Raw genomic sequence first — 18,241 nt, 5'->3', positions numbered from 1 at the left:
TCCCCCCGCCCAGCGCAGGGGCGGTGCGGCCGGGGCTCCCAGCGCCACAGCCCTCGCTCCTCGCCTGGCGCGTTCGTCGGCAGGGGGGAAAGCCGTCCCTCGGGGTCTCGCAGGGTCCCAGTGCCATGCGGGGCCTGCTGCTCTGTGGGGGCTGGCTGCTGGCCGCTGGCTACCTGGTGGGTGCCACAGGCAGCTGCCGGCACCGGTGCTGCCCGGGCAGGAACAATGCCTGCTGGGCCCCAGGCGCCCGCCGGGCTCGCTGCTACTGCGACTCGTACTGCGAGAGGACGGGCGACTGCTGTGAGGACTACCGTGCCACGTGCCGCCGCGCCGGTGAGTGTCGGGATGGGGTGGCGCTGGCTGGATCCCGTGCCAGGCAGGGAGCCCCGGGGCTGGGGAAGCCTGACTGGGCTCTGCTTTTGGCGGCAGGTGTTTGCTATTTGTTAGCCCCATCCTTTGAGCCGGTAATGCGATGCGCCTGGGCATGCCGGCTGGGCTGGATTTGGAGCAATATCCCTATTTTCTGCTTTTTTCCATGCTGAGTGTCTGGCTGCTCCCAGTGCAATGTGAGAGCCTGCAGGGGTGGCCGCTGGTCTGCAGCTGATGGTAGCGCTGTTATTGCAAATCTTGACTTGTTGGTGGGGGACCGGAGCAGGGTGAGCCCTGGCGTCACCCCTGCCACTGTTGCGGGTGGTGCCTTGCACAGGGACATGGGAACTGGAGCCTGTGCTGGGGGTGACAAACAGGGAGTGTGAGCCTGGGGGGTGCAGAGCCAGCCCACCCTGGGGACCCAAACCCCGGCGGGCGCCGGCCGCGGCCCCCTGGACAATTGCAGCGGTCAGCCCTCTATAATCTCCGGGGAGATTAGCGGGGTCCCAGCTCAGCGCGATGCAGAGCCGCGGCAGTGGGGGGATAAAGGCCTGCGGAAGCGGTGCACAATGCCACTGAGCTGGCAGGGCAGCCCCTGCCCGGGGGTGGAGGGAGAGGGGCTGCTGGGGTCACCCTGGCCCTTTTCCTTCCTCTGCTCTCCCTCTCCCTTGTGCTGCATCTTCCCTGCTCTCCTCCATCCGTCTTTCACGCCGTTGAAGCTCTCCCTTCTCTCTCCTCCATCCCACCCGCTCCCCTGGCCCACCGGCAGCGGTGGGCTGCGCGGTGGGGCCCTGGGGGCCGTGGAGTGGGTGCAGCTCCCCGTGCGGGGTCGGCAGCAGGGCCCGCAGCCGCCAGGTCACCATCCCGCCTCGGCACGGAGGGGAGCCGTGTCCTGACCTCAAGCAGCGGCGCGGCTGCCTGGGGGAGCACCCGACCTGCGGGACGGCCAAAGGTAATGCGGGTCCCACCGGGGTGCCCACCTCCCTCCTGTTGGCCGTCCCTTCTGCCCATTGCAGGGTGTCTTTAACCATCCATGTCCCCACCCTGGCTGCTCTTCTGCCAGAAGTGGCCAAGATACCACCCGATTCCTTCAGCCGGGACTTCAGGGATCCCTGGCGGAGAGCTGGGCTGTTGCTGCCAGAGGAGCCGTCCGGGTAGGTGTGGGGCTGGGGCCTCTCTGCACCTCTGCTCCCCAAAGCTGTGACTCCCCTACACACACCCCTGTAGCCATGGCCCCTTTGGTTGCCAGACCCAAGGCCTCTTTGCACCTCCCCAGCCGTTACCCTTCTCGCCCGTACACATCATGGCCCCTTTGCACCCCTTCCTAGACCCATGACCTGTTTGCACCTCCCTAGAGCCAATACCCTTCACACCCTTTGCACCCCGCTACAAAACTGGCCCCTTTGCACCCCTGTCGTAGAGCTATGGCCCTTTTGCAACTCCCTAGAGCCATTACCCTTCCCACCCCTCAAACCATGGCCCCTTTGCCCCCCCTCGACCCATGGCCCCTTTGCACCCTGCCCAAGAGCCATTATCCTTCCCTCCTCTAAATCACGGCCCCTTTGCACCCCCATACAAAGCCATTGCCCCTTTGCACCCCCTCCTAGAGCTGTGGCCCCTTTGCACTCCCCCAGAGTCATTACCCTTCCACCTTCCCAACCATGGCCCCTTTGCATCCCAAAACCCACAGCCCCTTTAACCCCCCCATCTATCAAGAAGACACCACAACCTCTGCCCTACACTCCAACCACCGTCTTCCCTGCCTTTCCCCCCATTTTCCCCCTCTTTCCCCCATTTTCCCCAGCTCCCCCCTCCCCAGCTCCCCCCTCCCCAGCTACTGCGGCTGTTTCCACCTGATGCAGGTAGGGCCCCCCTGCCATGGGCAGGCCTGGAGCCGCCGGCTGCACCGGGACAAGCGGGTGTGCATCGAGTGCCAGGGGGACACGTCCCACCACCATCCCCATTGCACCGGACACGGGCTGCAAGGAGCCAGGTAGGTGGCAATTTGGGGCAGGGGACACTCCTTCGGGGGCACAGCGCACCCTAAGGGATGTCCCCCCTTCCATGGAGGAGCATCTCACTGTGCCCCTAAGGCATCTTCCTTTTATAGTCTTAATTATAAATATAATGTATTTATATATAAAACTAATAATATGCCATAATATTGTAACATCATAATATGCCATAATATTATAGGATATTATTATAATATACCATAATATTATAAGATAAATCAATAATATATAAGATAAAATTAAATACATTTAAATAGAATAGAGTATTTCAGTTGGAAGGGACCTACAATGATCATCTAGTCCAACTGCCAATATGTATTACTATATATATGTTATATATGTACAACTCTCTAGAATTTTAAAAATTATATTTAATTATTCATGGCATGCCCCAGCTCTCACCAGCTTTACCTTCTAGGACATTTTGGGTGGCTGCCTCTGTGGTGGGGTGCTAGGGCTCGTGGGTGCAGGAGGGGCTGCAGGAGGGTTGTGTTTGCCCCCTGCCAGCTCTCATCTTTGTGTCGCATCCCCCTGGGAAGGTGAGCTGAGCCTCCTCATGCCATTGCTCCTTGCTGGGGAGGTGGGGATTGAAATAAAAATGTGGTGTCTTTTATAATTTCACCCTTCTGCAGGCTTGCTGCTCACCCTTGGAGCTGACTCCCTGTGTTTTCCATTAAGTATTTTGTTGAAGAAAGGGAAGAAAACCTGTTTATAAAGGCTAAAAATAAGGAAATTGCTAAAGTATGGTGATTAATGGTGGAGAAACATCACGTTGATGTTAAATCTGGGTGAGAAGATGATGCAGCGGTGACCTGGGAGGACAACACAATGATGTCATGCTCAGCTGTGACATCACGCTGTGCAACGAGCTGCCAGGGGCGAGCAACATGAGGATGGAGACAGCATCCTTCCGCTGTGTGTTTGGGCTGGCCTGACTGCAGTAAGCTGCTGGGCGAGCCCTGAAGGGCGGCTGGGCTGCGTGCTGTGGTTTGCGGCAGAAATGAAATGTAGGCCCCCAAAGTCTGCGTGTGGGCCATGCTGCAGGTGGGTGTCCAGGTCTGGCCACAGGGCTCGGCAGCCCCCACTGGAGGGAGTGGGGCTGGGCTGGGCGACACTGGGCTGTGCTGGTGCCCTTCCCCACTCCTCGCCTGGCCTGATTTGACCTCACCGGTGTGGTCCCCAGTCCAGCCTTAGCCAGTGGTACCCACAGCCGAGATGCTGTACCGGCAGCCTCAGCACCTGCCTGCACCCCCAAACCGCCCCCTGGGTGATGTCGCCCCCACCCCTACCAAAGCTCCGGGTGCTCGTCCTGCAGAGATCACCTTTGTTCAGACGTGGCCATCTGCAGCGACCAGCCGTGCCCAAGCCCCACGCTGCCGTGGCTGAGCTGCCCGGGGAGCTCCGAGCCCTCAGGGAAATTAAAAGGCTTCAACCCTGGGGATGTTTTTGGCCTCTTTATTTGGGATAAAAGTCCAGGTCCCCCATGAGCTAAAACGTTGGTTAAAAAAAAAATAAGGTGCTGGGAGTTGAGCAGCACAAGCGGGTGCAAGGGCTGCGGTGTGCGTCCTCCCAGCAGACCCGGGGGCAGGGATGCCGTGGGTGCAAACACAAGCATGGGCCGAGGCGATGCTGCACTGGTGTCCTCGAGAGGGAGAGTTAGAAAACGTTGAGAACAAAGCCAGCGTGTCCCACGTGGCAAGTGGGGTTCCCCTGCGTCAACCACTGAACCTGCAGTCCTGGCTGGTGGCCAGAGACAGCATTGGGCAAAGGGAGGGATGTGGCACCATAAGCCAGGAGCAGCGTGGCTGTGGGCCTTGGTGTGACGCTGCTCCATGCCCGGAGCTGTCAGGCAGCCCCAGATGGTGGTCCCGGCTCCCCTGGCGCATTGCCCTGGTTCAGAACAGGGGCCAGCCCATGCTGCACCAGCAGTCCCTGCACAAGCACGAGCTCCTGCTCCAGCTCCTGGGCACTGCATCCCAGCCCTGGCACGGTGGTGGCACTTTCCCCCAGCACCTGCAGTGCCTGTGCCACCAGCCGGGCCCTCACCAGCAGCACAGCCACGGCCACGTGCAGCTTGGCACAGCCCAGCGCCTTCATCCCGCAGCGGGCAGCAGCCCCTGCAGAGAGAGTGGGTGAAGGAGCCGTGAGCATGGCTGGGTCCCCCCCGGGCAGCGCTGGCCTGGGGGATGAGGACAACAGCTTGCCTGTGCTGGGGGCTTCACGCTGTGCCGTACCTCGGCTCCAGCGGTGCTTGCAGTACCGCAGGTCACGCAGGACGCTGGGGCCAGTGGCCACCAGCCAGTGCAGAGCCGAGGCGTGGAGCGGGCTGCCAGCAGGCGCCTTCTCCAGGAGCCGCAGCAGGATGGGGAGCAGGTGCTGTGCCAGGACAGCCGGCTCCGCAAAAACGTTGGGTTCGTCCTCTTTGTACAGGCTGGCAGCTCTGCAGGGGGGAAAGCCAAAGCACAAGTGAAGCTGAGGGCCAGCCCCATGGTACCCCGCACTCCCTTGTACCTAATCCACGGGTCTGGCAACTCACTTGTTGGTCTCCAGCTCCTCCGCAATGCCCCTGAGATCCAGGACAGGGAGGTGCTGCATCAGTGAGTTGAAGGTTTCGGGGTACTCCCTGAACTCTTCCAGGAGGAGCTGCAGGAGGACCTGGAACCCCACGTTGTCCTGCACAAAGACGCAGCTGTCTCGGAGCTGCTCCCCAGGGTCCTGCCGCAGAAGGCTGGCGAAACCTGAGGCCTCATGCCGGACCTCCCGTTCCTCGTCTTGCAGAAGGTGAATGCCCACATTTATCAGCCTGGGGAAAGGGAAAAGAAGGGAAGACCACTGTACTACCCAGAGCATCCCCAGCCTGCCTGGAAGAGAGGGAAGGATGAGCCCCTCCCAGGGCAGTGCTTCCCCAAGGGACTTTTCTCCTGGCCTGTGAAAGGCACAGCCACCCAAGACCTTGCAGCCTGGGCGGGCAGGGACTGTGACAGCGATCGAGGGATCCAGCAATGTGGTTTGCTGCTCATAAGTGACTGGCTGCTTCTACTAAAATGCCAGCCACAAATTTTTCTGTAGGCTGCAAGCTCTTGGGTGCTAGTGATTTTTCAATGAGTGGGCTTTGCTTTAAAGCCCTTGAATTTTTTGCAGGGGGCGTCTTTCGCAGAGTCAATTAACCTGCAGCACCCTGGGGCTGGGGCTCCAAGGAGCAGTGCTGCTGGGAACGCACGGTGGCCATGGGCAGCACCGCTCCCGCAAACACAGCCGCCCCAGGGGATGGGCTCAGTGACCTACCGCAGAGACAGAGGGACAAGCGAGGGACAGGCGGCACGCAGGGATCGCCGCACCACATCGGCACCCGCCATCTGCAGGGAGCGGGCGGCCGCCAGCCGCAGCACCTCGGACGAAGCAGACCGGCTGCACGCCTCCAGCGCTGCGCACCATCGCTGCACCAGAGTGCTGTCCTCATCCTCAAACCTGTCAGAGGCCAGGGCAGGAGAAAGGATTCAGGCACACCTTCCAGCTCCGCCCAGGGGTCCAAAGGCCACTGGCTGTCCTCAGAACACAGGACCCAGGTACAAAGCTGGCTGTGATTTACGGGCAAGAAGTTGTGGCTTTGTTTCCAGCAAGGATTAAGCAGAAATCTCCCGGAAGGGTCAGGTGGAACCCCCCCGGCAGTGGCAGGGACCTACCGGTGGGCGAGCAGCAGGCTGGTGGCACACAGTGCCTGGAAGAGGAGGTCAGGGCCAGGACACTCAGCCTCCACCATGTGCAGCAGCATCTCCAGACATGCTGCCAAGGAGCCCTGGAGCTTACGGGAAGCTTCCTGGGACCACGATGAGGGGTCTCTGTAAAGATGCAGCAAAGCCTCAAGGTACAATCTCAGGAACTCTCTGTCCCTCCTCTCTCGCAGCACCGACTGCAAGCTCTCCTAGTTGACAACAGGAAAGAACGTGCACGGTTAGTGGCCCCGGCACCACGGGGTGGCAACCTCAGCACAACTAGGCAAGTGCCCCACACCTGTGCACCATCAGCCCGGGGAGAACTGTGCTTCTCAGTGAGCACCCGAGATCCCACCTGCGCGGTGCATTGGGGACCCTCTCCTTTACTCAGTTGACTTTTGAGCCTTGTCATACCAGCAATGTCAGCCCAAGAGCCTTCTCAAGCTCCTCGCACGTTCCTCCCTCTCTGGCGATCACCCAGCTCAGGATGGCAAGCTGGACATCAGTATTTGGCTGCTGAAGAAGTAGGCAGACAAAGCCAATCTGCTTGCTATCCGCCAGCCGGGCTGCCTCGTTGCACACGAAGTGGGCCATGGTTTGGTGGAGGACAGGCAAGCCCACCTGGAGGAAAAACCAGGATCCCACTTTTAATGCTCAACCTCGAATGAGGGGTCCCCACCTCCCACCCCCCAGGCTCGCTGCCAGGAAGGCCACGGCCATGACTTTCCTCACAGGCAGTGGTACCTGCAGCTCAGCGCATCCCAGCTTCCACCCCGGCGGGAGGCTGCCCAGCTCGGCGCTGATGGTGTCGTGGATGCTCTGGGCGAAGCCGGGGCTGAAGGATGCGGGCAGGAGAGCGAGGACCTCGAGGAAGGCGGCGCGGATGAGTGGGCAGCGCTGGGCAGGGGTAAGCAGCCAGCCCCGCGCCTCCAGCTGCAAAGCCACGGGGTGCAGCACCTCGGCCGACAGCCTGTGGGGAGACACGCTGCCTTACCACGGGGCCCGTGGCACCAGGCTGGGCGCTGTTTTGTGGCCAAAAAGCTGCACCTTGTCACAGAGCAACCACAGAGGCCACAGGCAGGGGGATGGCACAGGACCACTCACCCATCGGTGCCCGGGGCGGCAGCCAGCAGCGCCTGCATCTGCAGCAGGTGCCCGTGGACGGTGTTGTGTGAGTGGACCTGTTCGGGTGCGGCAGGGAGCTGCTGGGCCAGCTGCAGGAGGAGCCCGTGGCGCTGGGGTGGTGGGACGACAGGCACCAGTGCCTTGGCAGCCATCGCTCGCACAGCGTAGATGGGACTCCCCGCCAGCCCCAGCAGTGGCTGCAGGAAGTGAGCAGAGGGGCTGTGGAGCAAAAAAAAAGGGCACCGTGTGGTGATGCCCCAGCCAGAGCAAAACCCCTCCAAGAGCCAGAGCCAGCCCTGGTACCACGGGACCACCTTCCGCTGCAGGAGCCCTCAGCCAGGGCACAGCATCCCCGCTGCCCCCCCTACCTGTCGGGGCTGTTGGCACCGGGCTGCAGCTGGGCCAGGAGGGTGAGGATGGCATGGAGTGCGGGGCGTAGGCGGGGCCCCCGCAGCGCAGGCCCTGTGGCCGCCCCCAACTCATCCAGCAGCACAGCACCCAGCTGGGGGTGCTGCCCAAGGAAGGCTTGCAGGCTGACCCCCTCCGCTGGGCAGCCCTCCCCACAGCTCCGCTGCTGGCCCAGCAGCCGGGACGTGAGGGCACCTGCAGGGACAGAGCAGAAAGCAGTGTCAGGTCCCATCCAGCCCCTGCCTGACCCCCCGCGCTTCACCCCAGCCAGGCTCCGAACCCCGGGGGCGCTGCAGCAGTCCTGCAGGGATCCCTTCCCCTCGGTACTCACTGAAGAGCTGGATGGCCGCGTTCCTCATGGCCCAGCACGGCGAGCCCAGGCCCCGCAGCGCCAGGGCCACCATCGGCGTGGCGTGCCGCAGCAACGCACCACCCAGCCCTGCGCCGCGGACCAGCGTCTGCAGCACATGGAGGGCACACACCTGGGGAGAGCACAGAGGGCTCAGCAGCGCTGCGCGGGGAGGGGGCTCACGCTTCCATGCAAAGGGAAAACGGTGGGAAGAGACGGCAGAGCCAAGCAGCCATCTGCTCTTGGGCTGCTGGCGTGGGCAGTGCGGCCAGGGCTGTGGTTTTTTGCTCACCCCGAGGTCTCTGTGCTAGCACAGCTTCGTGCTGGGCTCCCTGGCACAGCTCCCTTTAGGGGACGTTGCACAGATCACCCTGTCCCCAAAAGGGCGGCAGCAGCCAGGAGCTCAGTGCCTGCTGTGCTCACCTGCGGGAGGTCAAGGGTCTGGTCCCAGTCCTGCGGCAGGGCCGTGGTGGCCAAGGCCAGTAGCGTCTGGACGCAGCGGGTCAGCAGCGGCCGTGCCTGTGCCGGGGCCTCCCCGCTGACAATGCAGAGGAAAAGCATGGGGAAGCCAGCGGCACGGCGTGTGATTGAGCTGCTCCGGGGTCCGCTCAGCGCTTCTAAGCCCTGAGGAACAAACCCCACCCGAGCTACAGCTGGAAACACGCTGGCTGGAGCCTGCAGCTGCTCTGCAGGGGAGGGCACCAGCCACGCCAAGCCCGCACCACGGCACCTCAGCTGCCAGGTGGGTGCTCGGCCCAGGTGGGGGACACACGGACACGGCCCTGGGGCTCCCTGGCGCATGGGGGGAATGTGGGGCAGAATGAGCACGGTACCTGCTCCAGCATGGTCTGCGGGATGGCCTGCAGCTCCGTGTCTGGGTGGTTCAGCAGAGCGGCACAAAACTTGGTGAAGCCCATGCTGCAGCCCTCCACCGCTCCCTAGGGCAGAGCAGTGTGAGGCCCCCGTGCCCCAAAGGCTGCACCCGCCAGCCCCTCATGGCCCCCAGAAACCTCTTTGCAAAGGGAAAGGAGAAAGTGAGAAGACATGATGGTGTGGGAACATGACGGATTTTGGCACTGGGATCCCAGCCAGAGGCTTCCAGCCTTCCCCGACATCCTGCCCCAGAGCAGACCCTGCCCCGCTGCGCTCACCCTCCCTGCACACCAGCAAGAGCCCCAGGCTATTGGCCTGGGGCAGGGACAGGGCTAGAGGGGTGGACAAGGGGCCAAGGCACCCCAGGTGGGACAGGCTCTTACCCAGTGCCGGCACCGCAGCAGGATTTCCTGGAAAACCCTCGCGGCCATCTGCAGGGTGGGGAGCGGCAGGAGAGGCCTCGATCCGGCAGGCAGCGCTGGGGCCAGCAGCAGCTCAGCCAGGCCCCCCAAGAGCAGCCCTATCTCCTGGGGAGAAGCAGAAGGTCACCGGGACTGGCAGCAGGACCACCCCACTCCTGTCCTGCCCCACCATCACTGCCATAGGGAAGCACAGCAGGTGCTGCCGTTGCCCCCCAGCACGGGCGCTCTCAGTTGGAGATGCCATCAGGCAGCGTGGCCACCAGCATGCCCATGAGCATGCACAGGCTGCATGGCACGGCCGTTTCCCAGCCAGCTGCAAGGCGTGTGTGGCAAAGGTGGCCTTTTTCCAGGCAGCCGCTGGAGAGGCTGCGGAGGAGAAGCCAGGATGGGAGGCCACAGGGCTGCAAGCCGGGGAGCCTGGCTCTGCCACAGCTGGGGTCTGTCAGTGCCTGGGAACTAGCTGGGCTACATAAGGGCAGGCAGGGAGGTGAGTGGTGGTCGCATCCACCCTTGTAGGGGGTGAGGGTGGGTGTGGCAGCTCCAAGGTAAGGGCAGAGATTCCCCCTTGTTCATCCCCCGGGAGGGTGAATGCCTCTCTAGGGGAGATGCTGGGGTGGGCTGGGTGGTGGGTGCTGTGCTGGGCTGCCCCTCTCCCCAGCACCATGAGGAGGGGTGCCTACCTTTACTGATACCCAGCAGCAGGTCAGGATCAGGCTGTGCTCCTCTGACAGCAGGATTGAGTCCACCTCTTCCTCCTGTCCCTGGCCTTTTCCCAGCATGATGAGGGACCCGATGGCGTTCCCCATGTCTGCAAATGATGGGGCAGCAGCTGTGAAAGGTAGAAGCCTGGTCTGAGCAAGGTTGTGTGGGGCAGTGCCTGCAGGAAGTGTGGGGCAGAAAGAGGGCCATGCTGCTGGGGGATCCACTGTCCCCTGTGCAGAGCGCACACAAATGGCAGCGGCTCCTGTCCTGCAATGTGTCCTGCTCAGGACTGCAGTTGTGCTTTGCCCCACTGCTCTTTCCGAGCTGTTGCTGTAAGGGCTCCACCAGCCCCTGCTCTCCCAGCTGCTCCGATCGGGCAAGTGCCTCACTGCTTCTGGAGGAAAGCTTTTGCCTCTACTTCTGCTGCTGTTCTCAAGTGTAGTTGAGAAAGGGACTTGGGCACTAGCTGCTCTGCTCCTGCGGTTTCCACTCAACACTTGGAGCATCCTTGCCCAGGTGTCCTGCTTTGGACCTTACTCCCAGGTCAACCTTCCCTCCCCCATCCCACTGCTGTCCCCTGCTAGAGGCAGTGAGCCCAAAGCAAGTGCAGTCTCCCAGGCTGGAGGGCTGCTGGGTCAGAGATGGCTGTGATGGAGATACCAGTGGTTCCCAGGCTGGTTCCCCTCTGGGGAGATGCTCACCTTGCTCATCAGCGCCGGGGCCTTGCTGGCTCTGAAGAGCACCCAGGAGGAAGGAGGTGATGTCTCTCGCCGTGGTCACAAGGCGGGTGAGGAGCTCCTGCCAGCTCTGCGCCAACTCTGCTGCCCGCATGGAGGCGGCCACCTCTGGCACCTGGAGCAGGCACCTCCGCAGGGCTGCGATGGCTCCTGCACAAACACCCACCTCTGGTCACAGCGGTGGCTGGTGCAGCCCCAGCTCGCCCGCCTGAGCCTGCAGCTGAAATGGCTCACGGGCAGGGGACTGAGCAGGGCCCCCAGGCAAGGGGCATGCTGGGCAGGTGAAGCAGCAATACAGGGCAACTGAGGCAAGGTCATGGCATCAGCACTCGGTTTTGGCCTCAGTCCTGCCTGTATGATTCCTGCCTGCTCCAAATTCCTGGGGAGGAGACTTGCTGTGGGAGTTGCTTGCTGTCCTGCCAGGCTGGGGACATACCGTGCATTGGTGCAGTGGCTGCTGCCTGCAGCAGGTCCTGGCATGCTGCAGCATACTGGGCTTGCAGCACATGCAGAAGGTGCTGAGCGAAGCACAGGCCTCGGTTGGGCAGTGTTGGGGCTGCTTCGGCCTCCAAGGCCAGGCTCTTCATGGTGCTGCTGTCTGACCTGGGCGAAGAGGAAGATGCTGCTGCAAGGATGAAGGAGTCTTCTGCCTGTCTTTCGCTATGCAGTTCCTTCCTCCCCTGTTGCAGGCTGCTGCACCTCAACCCTGCTCAGCTCCCCACTGCAAGGCTATTTCAAACCCAAGCTATTGCTGCCCTGAGCTATAAACACACACTTCGGTGAGACACCGGTGCTGCTCGCCGGGGCTGCTGTGCCACCGCGGGGAGGGGGAGGCTGGGAGCTCATACTTCTGTAGGATGGTCTTCATCAGCACAGCTCCGGCTTCAGCCTCCTGCACTCGAGGGCTGCCCAGGGCATCCTGGGCCAGCTGGAAGAGAGCCAAGGCAATGGGCTCGGGGAACGTGGGGGGAAAGTAGCGGACGAGCAGCTCCGAGGCCAAGTCTCTGATCTGCCGAGACAGGAGAGGTGAGGAGGGAAAGCAGCCAGAGGAGGGCAGGAGGGGAAGCATGATGGGCTTCCCCTCTGAGCCTGCTAGGGGCCGAGGTGGGCATCTTTAGGAGGCTCACCTCATTAGTGCTGTCCTGCAAGCAGCTCAGCAGTGCCAACAAATTGGGCTGGGAGAAGAAGTCCCAGCAGCCGCTCTGCCTGGCATAGCTCAGCAGCGTGGCCATGGTCCCTGTGGTGGGGACACGGGGTGGTGGGACAGGGTTGGTGGGGAGCACCCCTGCAACTCAGGGGTGATGCTCCAGGCGGGCTGCCCATACTCACGTGGGGGCTGGCCTTTCTTCCTGTCAGGGCTCCAGGTGTCTGTGCAGGTCTCCAAAACAGCGGTCAGGAGGAGCAGAGCCGTCTTCTTCCTCTGGTAGTTGGAGCCTGGGCTGAGCGAGGCAATGCTAAGCTGCAGGAGCCACTCCACAAAGCCTGTGGGCAGAGTGTGGCAGCAAATGATGCCGGGCTGGGCACCCACATGTAAATCCCCTGGGGCTGTGATGGAGTTGGTGGGGTGTCCACCTCACCTACTGCCTGGTTGAGCTGCCCTGCTCCCTCGCCCGGCTCGGTTCCTCGGGGCACCTTCCCTCGCAGCTGGGCCAGCGAGCTGTCCCGCAGCCGGACCAGCGCCTTCCTCACTGCTGCTTGCAGCAGCTGCCGGAACGAGGAGGAGTCGCAGTTGAAGTTGAGGGGCAGGAACTCCCTCAGCAGCCGCACCTCTCTGCCAGAGAGGGGCCAGTTGGTGCTGGGGCTGCAGCAGAGGAGACCCAGTGCTGCCAGCCGAACCCCTTCCTCGCGGGCGCCCAGGCAGCAAGAAAGCCGCTCCAGTGCCTTGCCCCGCAGCGGCAGGGCTCCCGCCACGCTCTTCTGTGCCTTCAGCAGCGAGACCCAAGCCCGGAGTGACGCTGTGTCCCGGCCGCTGAACTGGGCAGCCAGCAGCGTCTGGGCAGCTGGGATCTGCCGCAGGGTCCAGGTGAGGAGGTGGTTGGCAGCATTGCTCTGCAGGATGGCCAGCGGGGAGCGGAGCGCCTGGGAGAGCAGGGGCAGCCAGCACAGCGCCCACCGCTCCGCCTCCGCGCCCCGCTGCCCGTCCTGCCGCTCGGCACACTGCTGCCGCACCAGGGCCTTGTAGACCTCGGTGGCTGCGGGACACAGGTGGTTGGTGGAGAGGCAGCTCAGGAGGTGCTGCGGCAGGTCCGGGTAGGCATCCAGCACCTGGGAGAAAGGCAGATGACCCTTATCTCCCTGCCAGGCTGAAGGCTGCATATGGCAAGGGATGGAAGTGGGTACAGACCACACTGCAGTCACCCACGGCACTGAGCATCTCTAGTACCCCAAGCTGCTTTTGGCCAGATTTTGGTGGGCATCAACAGGCAAAGCCTCCCTCCCCACTGGCAGTCCCCCAGGATGCATCACCGTTGCTGCAGCTCACTACCCCACCAGGGATACTATCCCTTGGGTGATGCTAAAACGCTCCCCCTGGCCGGGAAGGCTGCCTGCCTGCGTGGCTGAGCTGCGCAGAAGGTGATGGGCAGTGGACAGAGGCTGTGCCACCCCGGCAGCAGTGCTAGCTGGGACTGAGCCTCCCCATCTCCCCACCTTTCCTACCTGCTGGCTGCCCACGTAGGGGACGACGGCACTCAAGGGCACGTATCTGGCTTTGATTTGCCACGGCATCGAGACTACTGTCTGCAGCATCTGTTGGTAGAGGGGTCTCTCCTGGTCCTGGAATTGCTGGCATTCAAGGTGGTAGATCTCCAGGAGCAGTCGGAAGGAGCTGTGGATGAACTCGGACACCCCTTCCACCTGGGGGAGAAGGACGACAAGCAGGAGTGGTTAGGGTGGGCTCTCCCTCCTGTCTTGCTGCATCAGGAAAGACCCTTTGCTTTCCTGTGGCTGTGGACATTCAGTACTGGCTGGTAGCCACAGGGTTAGGAGCTGGGGATGTGGGGATGGCAGGTGGTGAGCCAGCAGATGTGGACAGGCCAGAACTGCACTGGCGGGTGCTGCCTGGGGAGGGTGAAGCGCTGGCACACAGTCCTGCAGAGACCATGTGTGACAAGTGCCCTGTCCTCAGCAGCATGGGTGCCCCTGCCCTGCCAGAGGGCAGCTGCAGGCAGCTGCAGGCAAGGGGGTTGTATTCCATTGATGGAGCTTAAGCAGGCAGGGGTGTGTTATAGGCAGGGGAACAGTAGCTGAGTCGTGGGAAGGAAGGGCTGGTTTTGGCTGCCATGGCATGGGTCTTCGACACCCCAGCCTTACCGGGGTCTCAGCGTTGTCCCACACCAGCTGGGTGAGCTGCTGGAGCAGCTTGGCATCCTGGGCCAGGATGCGGGTCCCCGTCAGGTGCCAGACGGCAGGCAGGCTCTCCCGCACGCGCTGCAGCCACAGGGCACAGGCTGCAAAAGCAGAGAGCTCTGCTGCAGCCCTCGCCCCAAGACTTGCCTGGAGCAGAGCCAGCAAGAGGCTTAAGGACCCCGTGTGCAAGGGGAGCAGTTTCCCTGTTAGGTACACAAAAGCCCAAGAGCGTTAGTGTCCATTGGGCTGGAGCAGAAATTGATAGCAGTTTCCAACCCAGGTACCAAGATCCAGAAAAACACCTTCCCTGGGAGAAGATGAAGGTCCACAGGAGCTCTGCATCATGAGCACAGTGAACCTTTCAAATCTCCTCACCGTGGTGGGGTCGTCGTCTCCTACCTTGGAAGCAGTAGTAGTGGCAGTCCTTCTGCTCCTTGGTCAGGGCACACACAGCAGGAAAGACCACATCGAGCAGTAGGCAGGCCTGAAGGAGCACAGCAGCTCAGGGAGTGGGCAGGAACAGGCTTTCCAGAATGAAAAAAAACCCACCACGAGACAGAAAAGAGCACTGCCTGGTTTTCTTGCTTTTACAGTAGCTTATTGCTAGGTTTTGTTCCCTGTCTGGAAGTCCTCAGCTCTTCAAGACTTGGGAGACAAGTGGAGATGCGCAGAGGTGGAGGCTGTGCTCTGTCCAGAGCAGCCCTGGGTTCATATTGTGGGAGCACGGGGCGAATGCTGCTGCCACTTTGCTTGTACAGGGGTTACTTTTGGTACCGCCTGGTTTCCTGGCCCACCAGGAGAGGGAAATCTCTGCTCACATTTCTTTGGAAAAAGCAGGCTCCTGGCTGACTCGCCATGCTCAGCGGGATGCACAGCACTGCTGCTGCAGAGCGGTGCAGCCTGGCTACGTCCCCCAGGGATCCACAGCCCCTGCCAGTGGCTGCCAGCCCTCACCAAGGGCTCTCTCAAGCCCTGGCTGTTGGGGTTGAGCTCTCCTACCTTGTGAGTGAAGCTCTCCAGCTGGCAGCTGAGGATTTCTGTCTTGCAGCACGTCAGCAAACCTCTGGTGAGCACCAGCTTCTCCAGCCCATCTGGCTCCAGGACAGGGGGGGCCTCCACCACCAGCTCCCCAAACTTCAGCTCCCCCACACCTGGTAGGAAACAGCTGCATTAGATGGCAGAAAGGCGGCAAACTTAAATGCTGCTCCAAGAGCAAACTGCCCTGGCGCATCCCAGAGTGACTGTGGGAAGTGGCCGGTGGCAGCTGGGGCTCCCAGACCCCGAGAAAAGGACACAGCAGCAGAGTCTGGCTTGGACTGCTGGTGAGCAGCGCTGGCCTCTGTGCCCTCACGCCCAAACACGCCTGTCGCTGACGTCCCCTTCGCCAGAGGCCGTCCCCAGCTCGGGATGGAGCACGCACCTTGGTCAGAGAGCTGGAAGAGGGCCAGTGTGGCGCTGGCCCCACACTTGGGCTGTGGGGCCGTGTTCACCAGCATGCTCAGGGCTGTGCCTGCCAGTAGCCTCGTGTCCTTGCTTAGGGCCTGGACCCACAGGGGAGACAAAGACACAGCTCAAAACGCCATTTGAAAACCAGACCCCATTTAACCCTCCCTCCATGCCCATGTCCCTCAGACACCCCAGACACCGGAGCTGACTCTGCAGGCTCTTCTCGAGGAGGGGAATGGGGAAAGCATCCGAGAAGGATGGTGTTGCTCTGCTCCTCAGGACAGGCAGCCCCATCCCTCCCCGGGGCCATACACACCTTCCCCCACGCCACCTCCAGCAGCAGTCCCAAGAGGCTCTGCAGGGCTTCGCTCTTCCCTGCCGTGCTCCACACCAGGGGGGCCACATCCTTCGGCAGTGCCTGGAACAGCTGGAGGCAGGCCTAGAGGAGGAGAAGGGACGGGGGCTGCAGGTTTGGCTCTCAGCGTCCCTCGCCTCCCAGAAAGCAGCGATTCCCCGGGGACGGCCATTCGAAGCGGCGCTCTGTGCCACAACCCTCCTGGACATCGCTGCCAGTGCCCAGCCAGTCCTTGCAAGGACCGATCCTTCCCCCCTCCTCCGAAATTCGGCTTTTACCTTGATGACGAGGTAGCCCCACATGCCACCGGGCGCGGGCTGGCTCTGCAGCACCCAGCGCAAGGTGGTGGCCAAGCGCTGCAGCAGCGGGGCCAGGTTCTGCTGCCAGTGCTGCCGGCCCAGGCTGCTCTCCTCTATGAACATGCACACTGCGGGCAAGGGGACAGCATCAGCCCCCGGCCCTCCCGGCACTGCGCCCACAGCCAGCCCTGCTCCTGGTGAAACAAGGGCTGCGCTGCTGGTAAGCAGGGTGAAAATAGGGCTGGGGTGTAGAGCGTGCTTTGGCTTGTCTGGTTTCCAGCTGTCCCAGGCAGGTGGGCAGAGCCACTGGGTGCTCCTGGGCCCTCTGCAGAGATCCCATGGATCAGGCTGATCCCTGCTACCCCTCCCATCAGCACAGAGGACCCAGTCTGGGTGGGCACGGGATGTCCTGTGCATTGGTGGTGTGGGCTGGGAGAAGTCCCCAGAGGGGAAGGAGCAGAAACTGACCTGACTGAAGGTCCCCAGGAGACAGCACCTGCAGGGGCAGAACAGTTTGTCTCACATGATGACACACTGGGGCTCAGTGCCTTGGGCAGGAGGGTCCTGCCTGCAACAGAAGCTGTCCCAGGGACGAAAGCAAGGGCAAACCCCCAGAATGGCAGGAAGAGAAGTGAAGGACCGCAGGCATCCCAAACCAGGAGGCCCCTGTCACACAGGGGCTCCAGCCAAGCCCCCACAAAAGCTGGTGCCACTGCACAACTGGGGTGCTCTCACCTCTCCCTGCGGCGCCAGACCAGCCAGCAGCTCGCCCACCTCCTGGGCCAGCAGGGCTTCCTTCCCCACCGCCAGCTGGGTCACGATCTGCCGAGAGACACCCCGAGTCAGTCAGTCTGCCTGAAGCCCCAGGAGATACCAGCAGCAATGTGCTTTTAGGGGAGCTCTGTGGTGTCACCGAGGCCCGTTTGCCAGTAAGGATGCACTGCACCAGAGCTGTGCAGCAGGCAGAGCCTGGTGAGACCATCGCTTACAGTTCTGGCTGACAGAGCTCTGAAGCTGCAGGCCAGCTGTTTGCGTTACAGACCTGTTCCAGCTTCTGGAAGGAGCTGGAGCTACTGGTTGCCTCCATCTGGAAAGCCAGGACGCAGCGGAGCAGTGGCCGTGCCTCCTCCTCACCCAGCGCCTGCAGACCCTCGCTCAGTGCCCGCGACAGCAGGAGAGCCTCCTCCAAATGCTTGTCTTTGCATCTCTTGGTAGTACTTCTGAAACGGGAGAGGGATGGTTGTGAAGATCCACCGGCCCAGCGGGGATTGCGGTGGGGAATACCCCAGCTCGGTGGAGATTAGGGTTGTGGTGTCCCAGCTCAATGTGGATTGGAATGGGGGTACCCCAGCTTGATTTGGATCGGGGTAGGGGTGCCCCAGCGGACAGGGGTACGGGTTGGGGTGCTCCAGCGTGCGATGCTCCTCCCTCCCAGCCGCACTCCGCGCTGCGCGGGGCGGGACCTCAGAGACCTCAACCCAGCCTGCTCTGGTCAATTTTAAGAGGCGGCGGGGGGGGGGGGCAGGAGGGTCCAAAAAAAAACCCCCTCAGACTTGTTGCTGCAGAGCGGACTGAAAGAGGATGAGGGCAAGCGGGAGCTGGGAACCTTCCTCTCCACCGCCCGACCCGCGCCCGGGGGATGCCGAGATGCACGGCGGAGGATTCCCGGGGTACCCGCGCCCGGGGGATGCCGAGATCCACGGCGGAGGATTCCCGGGGTCCTCTCGCCCGGGGCCCGCCCTCTTACCCCGCGAATTGCCGCAGGCAGGAGAGCACCGGCTGAGCGATGCCCGGCGCCCCGCAGAAGGCAGCGCAGGCCCGCGCCTCCCGCTCCGCTCCCATGGCCGCCGCCGCCGCCGCCACCATAGAGCTGGGCCGCGTCCTGCCGTGCTCAGCGGCGCCCCCTAGCGCTGCGTCCCCCGGTCAGCCGGGCAGGCTCCGGGGGTGGGGAAGCTCCTGGCAGCGCTGGTCGTGCCGAAGGCGGCGGGCGGAGGCGGAATCCCACCTGCAGGTGCCTGCGGGCTTCCCAAGGGCTGGGGCACCGACGCCTTCCCAGGCCTGGGACAGGTAACGAGGGCTC

At 62.5% G+C, this 18,241-nt stretch overlaps 1 protein-coding gene and 1 pseudogene across 2 annotated transcripts; one reads left to right on the top strand and one right to left on the bottom strand.

Moving 5' to 3' along the window:
• Positions 1-125: 125 nt before the first annotated feature.
• Positions 126-3,821, top strand: LOC147414311 (somatomedin-B and thrombospondin type-1 domain-containing protein-like; annotated as a pseudogene). Its single transcript, XR_015183926.1, has 6 exons — positions 126-333; positions 1,139-1,321; positions 1,433-1,523; positions 2,189-2,362; positions 2,803-2,923; positions 3,017-3,821. The product of XR_015183926.1 is annotated as a somatomedin-B and thrombospondin type-1 domain-containing protein-like (transcript).
• Positions 3,822-4,229: 408 nt separating this feature from the next.
• On the bottom strand, positions 4,230-18,003 carry LOC147414310 (tRNA (32-2'-O)-methyltransferase regulator THADA-like). The gene is made up of 31 exons (XM_086474349.1): positions 17,909-18,003; positions 17,204-17,381; positions 16,897-16,983; positions 16,630-16,657; positions 16,141-16,289; positions 15,824-15,946; positions 15,482-15,602; positions 15,061-15,212; positions 14,461-14,545; positions 14,026-14,162; positions 13,372-13,569; positions 12,291-12,978; positions 12,043-12,195; positions 11,841-11,950; positions 11,562-11,722; positions 11,150-11,316; positions 10,678-10,863; positions 9,955-10,103; positions 9,236-9,379; positions 8,813-8,917; positions 8,403-8,603; positions 7,962-8,112; positions 7,591-7,825; positions 7,202-7,441; positions 6,842-7,067; positions 6,512-6,718; positions 6,068-6,306; positions 5,670-5,852; positions 4,921-5,187; positions 4,619-4,824; positions 4,230-4,501 (listed from the first exon to the last, which is right to left on the bottom strand). The coding sequence occupies exons 1-31, from the start codon at positions 18,001-18,003 to the stop codon at positions 4,230-4,232; spliced, it is 5,643 nt and encodes a 1,880-aa protein (XP_086330475.1).
• Between the last annotated feature and the right edge of the window lie 238 nt (positions 18,004-18,241).

Source organism: Leptosomus discolor, chromosome 16 (assembly GCF_034619465.1).
Source record: "Leptosomus discolor isolate bLepDis1 chromosome 16, bLepDis1.hap2, whole genome shotgun sequence".
NCBI lineage: Eukaryota > Metazoa > Chordata > Aves > Leptosomiformes > Leptosomidae > Leptosomus > Leptosomus discolor.
The sequence above is the reverse complement of the archived record's forward strand: the minus strand, read 5'-3'. Positions and strand labels throughout refer to the sequence as shown.

Bases quoted from the DNA above. Each gene is read 5' to 3' on its own strand.
- LOC147414310 (XM_086474349.1), bottom strand. From the start codon at position 18,003: ATGGGAGCGGAGCGGGAGGCGCGGGCCTGCGCTGCCTTCTGCGGGGCG. The intron at 14,546-15,060 runs GTAGGAGAGCTC...GTGCTCCTTCAG, and splicing joins TGGAGAGCTTCACTCACAAG to GCCTGCCTACTGCTCGATGT. The intron at 7,442-7,590 runs GTAGGGGGGGCA...TTTGCTCCACAG, and splicing joins GGTGCCAACAGCCCCGACAG to CCCCTCTGCTCACTTCCTGC.